General features: G+C 34.9%; 4 protein-coding genes across 6 annotated transcripts; 2 read left to right on the forward strand and 2 right to left on the reverse strand.

Annotated features, from left to right (window-relative positions):
- Positions 1–3,249: 3,249 nt before the first annotated feature.
- Positions 3,250–6,854, reverse strand: Rab1 (RAS oncogene family member Rab1). The gene is made up of 6 exons (XM_066406324.1): positions 6,671–6,854; positions 5,402–5,474; positions 5,297–5,344; positions 5,190–5,237; positions 3,988–4,440; positions 3,250–3,749 (listed from the first exon to the last, which is right to left on the reverse strand). The coding sequence occupies exons 1-5, from the start codon at positions 6,682–6,684 to the stop codon at positions 4,015–4,017; spliced, it is 609 nt and encodes a 202-aa protein (XP_066262421.1). The 5' UTR covers positions 6,685–6,854; the 3' UTR covers positions 3,250–3,749; positions 3,988–4,014.
- A 431-nt stretch (positions 6,855–7,285) lies between these two features.
- Positions 7,286–8,916, reverse strand: l(2)37Cd (general transcription factor IIIC subunit l(2)37Cd). The gene has a single exon (XM_066406598.1). It carries the CDS (start codon positions 8,903–8,905, stop codon positions 7,313–7,315), a length of 1,593 nt encoding a protein of 530 aa, XP_066262695.1. The 5' UTR covers positions 8,906–8,916; the 3' UTR covers positions 7,286–7,312.
- A 347-nt stretch (positions 8,917–9,263) lies between these two features.
- On the forward strand, positions 9,264–10,654 carry LOC136419776 (uncharacterized). 2 transcript variants are annotated; one of them, XM_066406316.1, is made up of 4 exons: positions 9,294–9,308; positions 9,365–9,497; positions 9,553–9,859; positions 9,912–10,654. In XM_066406316.1, the coding sequence occupies exons 2-4, from the start codon at positions 9,375–9,377 to the stop codon at positions 10,475–10,477; spliced, it is 996 nt and encodes a 331-aa protein (XP_066262413.1). In that variant the 5' UTR covers positions 9,294–9,308; positions 9,365–9,374; the 3' UTR covers positions 10,478–10,654. The 2 variants fall into 2 exon arrangements, with proteins under 2 accessions (XP_066262412.1, XP_066262413.1); XM_066406315.1 differs by having other exon boundaries at positions 9,264–9,497.
- A 289-nt stretch (positions 10,655–10,943) lies between these two features.
- LOC136419996 (RNA transcription, translation and transport factor protein) lies at positions 10,944–12,161 on the forward strand. 2 transcript variants are annotated; one of them, XM_066406612.1, is made up of 5 exons: positions 10,944–11,074; positions 11,124–11,345; positions 11,396–11,488; positions 11,542–11,702; positions 11,760–12,161. In XM_066406612.1, exons 1-5 carry the CDS (start codon positions 11,014–11,016, stop codon positions 11,961–11,963), a joined length of 741 nt encoding a protein of 246 aa, XP_066262709.1. In that variant the 5' UTR covers positions 10,944–11,013; the 3' UTR covers positions 11,964–12,161. The 2 variants fall into 2 exon arrangements, with proteins under 2 accessions (XP_066262709.1, XP_066262710.1); XM_066406613.1 differs by having other exon boundaries at positions 11,399–11,488; positions 11,760–11,963.
- The last annotated feature ends 34 nt before the right edge of the window (positions 12,162–12,195 follow it).

The raw sequence follows: 12,195 nt of genomic DNA on the forward strand, positions 1-12,195 counted from the left end.
CACATTAGAAGGGGTTTTAAAGTCTTGAATAGCTTTTACCTTCTTGGAGCCGGGTTTTATCTGATTTTCACTAATTTCGTACCCTAGAAAATCAATTTTAGCTTTGAAAAAATAACATTTTTCTAAATTTAGCTTTAAATTATTTTCTTCACATATATTCAAAATGGTGTTGAGTTTTTCCATGCCCTGAGATATAGATTTAGAAGGGATTAAAATATCATCTAGATATACTAGGATTTCTGAATGACGCAACGGACCCATAATGCTATTTACCCATCTTTGAAAAGTCGCTGGCGCGTTACATAAACCAAATGGTAGCCGGAGGAATTCGTATTGGCCGTCCGGTGTTATAAATGCGGTTTTATCAATAGCCTCTTTATTTAATGGGATTTGATAATACCCTTGCTTCATGTCTAAACCAGAAAAATATTTATATCCGCCTAATTGGTTGACCGGATCTTCGATATTTGGTAATGGATATCGGTCTTTTACCGTGATGGCATTTAGTTTTCTATAATCGATGCAGAGCCTATGGTCCCCATTGGGTTTTTTTACCAAAATTGCAAAGCTAGCGAATGACGAGTGGGAGGCTTGTACTATACCGGCGTTCAGCAATTCATTTATTTGCTCATGCATAATTTCCTTTTCTTTTTCTGATAGTCTGTATGGCTTATAATATATAGATTGTTTTGAAGTTAAAGTTATAGAAAATTCAGTACCATTTATTGTGCCCAGTTCGGCAGGCGATTGTGCAAAGCATGATTGTTAGTTTTAATAACTCGAATAATTGATTAAGGTCTTTCTCCACCAGATTGCCGTGTTTTATCTGGGATGTTTCTATATAATTTAGTTGCTTGGCTTGCCGGTTACCCCTTTGCTCATACTTTGACAAAGTTACCTGATTAGGTTTAATTTCTAACATTATGTTTGGTTGATTTAGTATAGGTTGTCCTATGATAATATCAATACCATTCATTTGTGTGTTTACTATTGTTATCTCTGTATGTATCTCGATTTTATTTATTAAAATATTGGCTTTAATTATGCCTTTTGGGATCACCATTGACCCGCCAAAACTTTTAATAACCGTATTAGAGGGCATTAATTATAGTTTTGTTTTATTTAATACATTTATATTTGCAACGTTTATTGTATTTCCCGTATCTAAATACCCTCTAAACAGAATGTTATTTATTACAACTTCTACTTTGTATAAATCATTTTGTACTTGTCCTACAATGTTTGTCTCTTCAATGTTTTTTGTTTTATACCAGCAACTTTCTTCCCGGTGTCCCGGTTTTTTGCATACACTACATCTCCTCGGTTCTAGAGTTTGGGACAGTCCCGATTTTCTTCTGCGGCAGTCCTTCGTGGCATAGTTGGTGAGCCGACACAACACACATCTTGAAGGTCCTGCTGACTTCGAGGTGAATGGCCCGCTCCTCTTCCAGCAGTCCTTGACGTAGTGGCCTAGTTTTCCACAAACATAACACTCTACCCTGGACCTTTTTTCGGGATTACCCTGAACCAAGTTCTTCTGGGGACTTTGGTAATTGTCCATAAGGGCGATGAAACCTGCATATAATTCGTCGGGGGTGGTGCACTGGAATGCACGGGCGTTTGGTTGCAGCTCCTGAGGTAAACCCCGAATTATGCATGACATCGTGGCTTCATTGTCAAGTCGGCACTGCTGTGTAAGATTTAACTTGGCGTGGTAATAATGAGTCATGCTTACATCGGATTCTTTCCTTCTAGCAACTAGCTCTTTCAATAAAACGGCGTAGTCAACGCATCTGGGAAATGCCCGGGATAAAGCCATTTTTCACTCAGCCCAGGTCTTGTCGTAATTTTCTTGGCGGAAAAACCACTCACGTGCAGCCCCTTTTAGTTTCATCTGCATGTAAGCGGATTTTTCGTAATCGGTCCATCCACGAATGTGGGATAATTGCTTTATTTTATTTAGCCAAGACATTACGGTGTGGTGGCGATCGTCGGGATCAAATGGAGGAATTATGTCGCCTTTGACAGTTAATTTCGTAGCGTTTGTCTCCATATCGCTGGGCCTATTTTCGCTCAAGTTTAAGTCTTCCAGATCTGTGGCAATCAACGGTCTCGTGTTGGCTCCAAATTTCCTTTTTAGGGCGGCGGTGATCTGTTTTTGCAAGTGTTTTTCGAGCAAATCGTCAAACACTTGTTCTTGTTGCATTCCTTCCTCAAATTCCTGATTTTCACTCGTATTATCCATTTTCACTTCACTTAAATTTAATTGTTCACAAACACAAACTAATATATACACTAACTTAACGAAAAAAAATTTTTTTTAATAATAAAATAGTCTTGCGGATCCCATTTCTGAACTGTTAAAGAAGGTAGGTTTTATTTTAATAAAATACACGCACGTGTCCTCAAACAACTTTATTCTATCCTTTTCGGGAATCGAATGAACCACCATACTAAAGATGTATCAGGGTCACCCTGAGTGCATCTGTTTATCTTTAAAAGAATTGACATGTACCATTTTACCTTCTTCCCACGCTCACAACCCTCAATCATTCTCTTCACACTTATGTTAGAACAGACCAATAGGTGAATCGTTTTCTGCATTTTATGTTACAACCAAGATGACAAACAGGCTCTCTATCTTTTACAAGTGATTTATTCTTATTTAATACAGGGCTAAACAATAAAGGGTATATATCTGCTTGATTATGGGAACTAGTTGTAATACTGTAGAGATGCGGATGATAATAAAAAAGATCGATTTAAAATGTTTATACAGAAAATAGCATTAAGTAAAGTAAGAGTTATGATGTGCGCTCTATTAAAATATAATCGTTTATACAGTAAAAATTTCATCTCTGATTTATTTGTTAAAAACAGTTTTGCCTCACCACCAGATTTTTTATTCGTATATTACAGAAGTAATCATAAACACTCTTAAAACCTGTTTTAATGTTAAAGCATTTATTTTAATATAAAAATAGTTTTTAGTTCTAAGAGCTGAAATAATCTACGATGTACAATATATTGGTCAACATTGAACAAATTAAGTTTCTCCACCATTTTGCCAAGAGATCAACACTTCATTTAGTGTAGACATTTCTACCAACGCTCATATCAATTGCGCTCACTGAATGTAATACTTAGATAGATGGTGGCTAACGGTTTTTTTTAAGACAGAAATACTTTCAATTAGTCTCAGTTTAAACTTCATGATTTACGAAAAATTTGTAAATAAAACACATCAACGAGTACATAAAGTGAAATATATTTATTAAAATAAACTTACTAATTAACAAAAGAGTTTGCCATTGTTTTCCAAACAAAAAACCGATCACAAGGGAACGGAATATTATACGTGTTCTTACGGGGTAAGATCCATGAAATCACTATTTCCTACATCTGCTCTTTAACCCTTAAATTACTCCTAAAAAACTGATTCGCTATTATAATACACGCTCGTCCCGTACGCAGAGTTAAATAAATAATAATAGACATTGAAAAAATGGTTGATATCAAGACATATTGTATTTTTAGGCTAGCAGATTTGTTTGTTGTTGTAACCCTTTTTTTATGAATTGTTATATTACAAAATTTACGAAATTTTTAGTGGTATGAACTCGAAAAAATGAAATCTCTATAATACATTATGTAGACGGATATTTTACTAAATAATAGAATATTATAATTCGTAGCAAACTGGGCTACTGTACAAAAGTAATTATGAATTGGGAGTTGACCACCTAAACCTGAAACAAACAAAACAAATTAAAGCTGTTAAATGGTTGAAGAGAGAAAACTACTTGAAACTTTTGGTGTAAACAAACGTCAATAAGCCCCGCCCTTCTAAAAAATGCCAATAAACAATCCCCCCACCTTCCATTTACCATCACCTTTTAAAAACATTAGTCTCCATTTGCACCAATGAAATATACAACCATAAACCGAAGACGGAGTCGTTTTGAACTGTAAGAGAGCCAAACTTACCACACACAAACAGAAAACCGGCGCCTTTCAGCAGCACCTCGGTTGGGTAGGTTCAACCGGGCGGCTCTGGTCAAACTTGACTTTTCCCTGGTCGGCGACGGCCGAGGACGGCGGTCCCACTCGGTTTTTAATTTCGGCAGCCATTGTCATGAAGGCCTGCTCCACGTTGGTGGCATTTTTCGCCGACGTTTCCAGAAACGGGATGCCCAGCTGGTCCGCGTACTCCTTCGCCGTTTGGAAATCCACCACTTTCTTCGTGGTCAGATCGCTTTTGTTGCCCACGAGTAGTTTGTTGACGTTGTCGCAGGCGTAGCGCTCGATTTCCTCGAGCCACTGTTTAACATTGTTGAAAGAGTCCTGGTCCGTGCAATCGTAGACGACGATTATGCCGTGCGCTCCCCTGTAGTAGCTCGAGGTGATCGTTCGGAAGCGCTCTTGACCCGCAGTGTCCCACTGGATAAATACATTTCAATTGTCTACAGGGAGGTTCGAAAATGGAACAGTTTTTTGAACACGAACGTTTTAATGGAGTCATGTTTCATAACTTAATTTGATGTAAACAAACATAGGAAAAAAAGCGCAAACAAAATAGCCGATCACCGCTTCAATTTCGACATTGCCAGATTTGAAACTTCATGACTTACTTAAGTCACACTTTAATTCAAAGCAGTCTTCTGGCCATTAACACATATTATACACCGGATGACACATTAAGCAAGCCATTACTTTAGTCTATACATTGAGCCATCGATGAAAACATTTAGGTGAAATTTTATGCAGGCAATGCCATCATACATCCAATGGTATTTATGGTGGTTATTTTAATTTGTTTCTAACCAAATTTGTTATTACTGACATAACAAATCCTCGGTTTCTTCCATTGTATGTCGTATTATTTAAAATTTTACGTGTAATTGGAAAATGAACAACCATACAGTGTTCTATTTGATAGAAGGAAATTAACATCATGTCCGGTAAAACCGGAAATACAAATTTGGCGTCCATACAGTTGAAAACCCAAAATTGTTTTCACCCCTATATTTTCAAAATTGTAGCTATACTATGTATATGTATATATACACCGCATAACAAAAAATAATGTAAAATGTTCGGGAAAATTTCTTAAAATTGCTTTTCATTGGTATACAAAAACATCTGGTTCACAACTCCATTACCAAAAACACCCCTTCCCTCATACTTACAATTTGTAGTTTTATGGTTTTACCGTCTAAATCAATAGTTCTGATTTTCTGTGAAAAAAAACAGGTTTATTCACAACTAAAAACCAGCAATTACATGCACAACTTACAAAGTCTACTCCTATTGTACTAATGTAACTTTCTGTGTAAGTATCATCCTAAAATTAAAGAAAAATTTAGTTTTTTTTTAGAGTTTGAAGGCTGATGGAACTCACCGCAAATCTCAGCAACAGACAGGATTTGCCTACACCTGAGTCACCAATCAGTAAAAGCTTGAATAAATAATCACTGAAATATCAAAGAAAAATTCTGTATCACTAAGGGAATGCATATTTATTAGTGCATTTCATGAATATGTTGCGAAAATAAATTATTCAAATGTGTTTAGTAGCGTTGAGGAGGTTGTCTACCTCATGAAGCATATGCTAATAGTCTCAATTTATAGCAATAATTATTGCTTCACAAGGTGAAAATGAATTAACATGACTGAAGAGGGAGAAATTAAACTGTAATCTCCAATTCTAAATTATTTAAAATCATTAAATAAAATGTCACTTCTTGTAAAAAGGTCTAAAAATATCAAGTCTGACCCAATCAATGCTTATATTGCCAATAGAGACGTTTCCCTTCAATTCAATCAGATCTAATAATAGTAATAAAAAAGCCCCCACAAAAATATATTTCACATAAAATGGATCAATCAGGTGTTATCTCTTTGATATTATTGGGTTATTCTAAGGTTTTTGATATACTAATACTCATTGCTGATGTTGCCAAACATTGGGAAAATTGAAGTTATGTTCTCTGGATGTGAATTGGGCAGTGTCATGGTTAACAGTGGTAAATGTTTACAACATCCAAATATTGAACCATCAATTCCATATAAATTTTCTGATGTTTTGCTGTGTACATCTTTTAGGGGATATCCTAGTTCAATCAAAAATATCTCAGGAAATTCTGAACTCTTTGGCCTCAAGGTGCCTCAATTTAAGAAGCTTCTGATGAATGGTCAATTAATGCGAAATCAATACCTCCAAGAACAACTACTTTTAGATCAATTTTAGCACATATTTAAAACAAAAAGGCAACAAAGGAAGTTCAAAATCACTGCTGATACCACTGGGAGTAGCTGCATAAACAAAGGCTTTTCTCAAGCATAACGGAAAGCTAGACTTTTGAGCGGTTCACAGCTGATAGGGAAAAAGCAGGTGTGAATCACACCACGGACAAGGAAAACAATGACGTGCCCTGAACCATCTTGTGGTCAAGGCTCAAGGAAAAATGGGTGGATCCTCAGCAAGGAAAATGAGTTCTTTTGCGTTTATTTGAAAATTTCATGACTATGTTTAGTGAATATTTATGGAAACCGTTGGTTAGAGGAAAACATACAAAGGCTTTCCTGAAAACTGCGCATTTCGACTTGTATGTAAAAAAAATCACGTCAAATTGAATGGTTGCAAAGCATAGTGCAAATCGATACTTACTATTCGGGATTCATGGTTCTGAGGGTCTAGAATTGAAGGAAACGGTTCGGTATTGTGGGTGGTTCTTTATTGCACAGATTTTCACGCAGAGAATAGCTGAATTGTACAATTTCAATTAAAATTTTAGACAAATTTGGGACGTCTACCATACAAAATGGTACTTGGACAATTGACTGACGTTTAGAGGATTGTTGTGACGTAACATGAGCGATGTGGCAGAAAAAAAGGAGCGTTCAGCCTTTATTACCAGGTTGCTATTAGGACCAAAAGTGTATTTATTACTTTTACTCTGTAGTGAGTGTCGGAGACCTAAAAATAACAGAAGTTGCTGTTTAATTGTTCTTAAAAGCGAAAACCGATATGATGAGAAATAAAGCAAAATTTTTAGTTCTTTAGAACAGAATTCCGAATATTTGTTCTTATATATAAATAGGTTTGTGGGAAGAGCATAAACCTACCATGTAGTCAGCATGTCAGTAGTAACAGGTCACCATATTTTTACTACATAAGTAGGCTTACTTTGACGTCAGCTATGACGTTAAACAAACCCTATGAAGTAACTATTTACATTTTTGACATTTTATTAATTTACACATTTGTAAACAATAATATACAATAAATCACAGTTTTAAGTACATTTTATCATTCTTTAAACCCAGCCACAATCTCATTAACCTCCTCCACAGCTTCCAAATCTATTTCAATATCCGAATCATCATCACCTTCATCATCAAGGCTCTCAGGCAGCCTTTCAGGAAGACTCTCCATTAATTCGTGAACGTCGATTTCATCATCTTCACTTAAATTAACGTGCTCAATTGTGGAATCAATCCCCCTTTCTTTAATATTATTCAGCATTCTGCTACAATAACCAATGACATCTTCTGACCTACCTGGGCTCTCATTCTGCTTCTTATCATTCGAAATATCATTTTTAACAGCTTCATATACATACTTGTTAACAATTTCTCGACACTGCTCCATGAAGGTATGGGTTAACCACCCATTCTTAGGGTCATATTTAATGCTTGAAGGAAGCTTTGGGAGTTTAGCCAACATATCTTGGACTTCTGGCAACTGTATATCACAGTACTGATAAAACATTTGTCTTGCAGGAGGTATTTCATTGGGTTTTAGAACGTAATGAGTACTATCTAGGTTGGCTGAATTTACTTTTGTCCAAAAGGGCCTTCGTTTGGTTTTGATTTTGAATTGAACTCCTATTGAATGTCTTACTCGAAAATCTAATATTTGATAAATTCGCGAATTAGGATCAATAATAGGGTTATAACCAAACTTTATCCAGCAGCTCCTCCAAGGGCCATTTAGGCAATTATATGCAACAGCTGGTAAAACTATTTTGGCACTTTCAGCCTTTAAATTTGCACAATGCATGAGTGCTGACTTTATCCAAATTGGCCTCTCTTCAAATGCCTTTTGAGCTTGTTTAAGGTCCCTTTGCAATAATTTTGCTTTCACATTTTGCAAAGCTTCAGGTGTTGGATTAGTGGGAATTGTACAATTCTGGTTTATGGCAACTCTAACTGAATATACTGTAAGTTTCTCTTTAAGCTTTCTCCTGGAGAAATCTGGCAACTGTGGAGCATCTGATCGGAACATTGAGTTAAAGGTATCATAAGTATTAGACTTAAATTGCGCCTGAGGCAGGTCAAACCGAGCAAATACAGCACTGGTTAGAAACAAAGAGTTAGTATCTTCTTTTTTGTTAAACCAGTCTAAAGTGGGCAATTTTTCCAGTATTACTTTGTTGTGCAAATAATCCACTTCCGAGTCTTTATGTTCAGGCCCATTTTTAACCAGCAAAGGTAGAAATTGAAAGTCACACATCCTGTGGAATTTAAAATTTGTGTCACAGGCCCCAACAACCTCATATGTTACTTCTTTAGTGGTTTTATTTCTCCGTACTTTTATCAGAAATCCAATGTTATGGTCTCGGTCTCCAATGCAACCTTTCATGTACTCACTTTTCGGATGAAATGTTAGAGGTAATTTCTTTCTCTCTACGCCTCTTTGAACTCCCTCAAGGCCACCAAGACTTTCCAGGGCTCTATCAATGTTCTTTACATAACCAGGATACTCTACTCGAATCAATGGATTTTTGAAGGTAAACAAACAAGTCGGATCTAAGTTTTCATGCGGAATGTTACTTTGAGAGGTGAAATGTTCCAGATTGATTGTTCGTTTGGATTTAACGCTTTTATGGACTGCAGACATGATTATTTTTTTGGAACTCACAAGAGACAAAAACATTGAAGCTACATAACCACATAAAAACATTGAATATATTTGACAACGTTGCTTTAGGACAACGCATACATGAATTATTTTGATATAGAGGATGACATCATAGAAATCCACAAGTTATTTTTCTCGTTGGGTCGTAGATGTTTCCATATTCATAAAAACCTTAAAATAATCAATTGAACAGTTTGATACTATTCATAGAAATTACGTTTCAGGTAAAGTTGCCAGAGTATTACTGTAATAGTTCTTACAAGATTTAAATTACAGATAATTGTCAAAATTTCTAAAGTGCAACCTTACAGTTGTCAATTTTTAAAGTGGCCACTACATTGATCTGATGGGCGAGGTTATGTTTTCTTTCATTAACTTATATGTAAGAGAATATGTGGTCCAAAAAACTCATTCTACTCTTTTGATCATCCATTCAAGATCTTCTTAAATGGACCACTATTGCCAGAATATAGTCTCCAAGAAGAATCTGCTTTTTAAAATAAGTGCTATTTTCCAGGAAGATTCTCTGAATTTGACACTGTGTGAGGCTCATAAGGCTTGGAAAAAAACTGTACTAGTATTCTATATTAATTGGAAACTGAATAAAGGCAAATTAAATTTTTTAGGTATTCAAGCCTGATTTAACAGCACAGGCAAACAAACTTAAAACCAGTTTTAAGGACTATTATAGGAATTTAAAAAAGTATCTTGAGGGCCCCTCTGCTGATGCCCAATTAGTGCTAGAAAATGGAGAGTTCATTATCAACTTGCTGCTTGAAAATGCGATGAAAATGTTGTTTTTCAAGACAAAACTTACAGAGGTTAATTTCAGTGATAGTGTGCATAGCTTAATAGATGGTTTATATAAATCAAATGTTGAAATGTCAAAGGAATTACAAACTTTAAAGCAAGAACATACCACACTAAAAACAGGTATTTTTCAGCAACTGATTTGGTTAAAGACCTTTTAATTATTATATTTCAGAATGTGATATTTTGAAAAGAAAAATGGATGAGTTTTTGGAAAGGAAGAAAATTGATGAAGACAAATTGTATAGCAATTTTATTGCAGTATTCTGCGAAAAGAAGCGGCAAATTCAACATTTAAATGAATGTCTAATAGCCTTCAGGCAAGGTAGACCAACACGTAATCCTCCTGCTCCACTTAAACGAAAGCAAAAGCTCCAAAAAGATTTAAAAATTATTGAACCTGAAAAATCAAGTGAAGAGTCGAGTAATGAAGAAGAGGATTACAGCACTGATGATGGCTCATCAGTTCAAACTCAACAAGCTTCAGATTTATTAACAAAACCAAGCATATCAAAGATAAATGATAATGTAATATCAATTGGGTCCCCAGATTCACCTCCTCCAACTCTACCTAAAAGATTACACATTGAAAATTCACAAAATAGAGATTATTTTGTGAGAAATACAGAAGTAGGTGTAAAAATGGTTTCAATTGACAATTTGATGCCCAATGAGGCCTCGAAGAAAAGTATTATTTCAAAGGTGGAAATTTCCACTCAAGATATGCTTGATGATTTATAGGGTTTGTAATTTTTATTGTCTTTGATTTGGATATTGTTTCAACTTTATTTATTCAACATTTTTTTATACATTTCTTTTATGAAACAGAGTAACTATTTACAAAATGGAATGCCATTGAATTTAATATTTTTGAACATATTTTGGAGATTATCAAATTTTAATTAAGAATCAATTTTATAGTACTAGGTACATGACATTATAATGCATTTTAGGTACTTAAATGTAAAATTTTTTGGATATTGTTTATTATGCAATATTATTGTAAAATATGGTACTAATTTATTAAAAATTGTTAAAGAAACGTGGTAAATTATTTAAGAATGCTCTTGTTATTTCGTCAAGAAATCATCCTATTGAGAATTAGTAATAACAGCACTACTGCGCTGTTGCCAATTTTAATTTATGATTCATTAAAATAGATGACATCAATCATGAATACGAAATTAAAAACAGAATTTCATCTTAACCTCAAAATTTTAATTTCGAAGTTTTCTGATCTAAAAAGCAGTAATTTTACCGTCGAATACATTTTAATCATGTCCAAAAGACTGCTCACAGCTTTAGAGTACCCCAATGCCGACTCAACAGACTTAAATGGTAATGAAAAAACTACCAAACATCTCAAAATATCCCCTCTGTATTTTAGAAGAAAAAACCCTGCGGGAAGTGGTTCTCTGGTTGGAGACCAACAAACTGAAAAGTGGCAGCCAACAAGTCACCAATGGCCTTAAAAATTCGAGCTCTAATGATTGGAACAATTATTTTGATCAATACAAAGATTCTCTGGGATGTCCCATGTTAGGCTCACAAGTAGAAGAGTTGCAATGGTTGCTTGGGAAAGCTATTCAAATGGAAACAACCAAAAACAGTAAGAGATTGTGTCACATTTGTAACTAAATTAAAATGACATTGTAATAGCAGAATGTGCCTATTTGAAACATGCAGTTGAGAACATCAAAACCGCCAATATTCCCAGTGTAGTTGCAGAAAATCCTCTTGATAAATTAGATTGTAAATACCCTATACAATTACTTGTCTATTTTATCTATGTCTAGAAATTTCAGTTAGAAGTACTGAGTTTACAGAGCGAATAAACCAGTTGGCAAAGACACTTAAAATATCCCCATACCCTGACCCATTAGTGACTTTACGAGCAGTCAGAAAGGTGATTTGTACCCGTCTGACTGCCGAGTGTGTAGAAGATCCCAGCAAAGTAATTTTAGAGGTAATTAGTGGAAAATTAATGTTAAAAAAATTATTAATAAAAGATTCTTTTTAACAGGGCATTCCCTTTCCATTTCAAGATGTCGATTTGGGATTTAACTTAAATGATCCAGTTTTAAATCAAGCCGCCAAAGTACTGAGAATGCTTTACATTCACAATTTAAGAGATCTGCAAACTAAAGCCAATGAATTAATTGTGGGGGTCCAAAATGTAACTGCTAACCCGAAGACTGACACTAAGTTGGGGCAAGTAGGGCGATAAATTAAAGTTTATATTTAATTTGCAATTTTTTCTAATTTTACATTATGTTCTATTCTCACAGTAAGACTTATGTTTTATATGCCTTGTTTTTAATTGTTTTGAGGTAGAAATGTGTACTTTTATTGTTTGAAGGGGGTTTTGTCAAAAATTTCGCTCACTCCCAAACATATAGCTCCTGGAATACAGTATTAAAAAATGTAGCAAAAGGAGTTTTACTTTAGTTACCAGTTCC

The sequence above is a fragment of the Euwallacea similis genome, chromosome 3 (genome assembly GCF_039881205.1).
Source record: "Euwallacea similis isolate ESF13 chromosome 3, ESF131.1, whole genome shotgun sequence".
Taxonomy (NCBI): Eukaryota; Metazoa; Arthropoda; class Insecta; order Coleoptera; family Curculionidae; genus Euwallacea; species Euwallacea similis.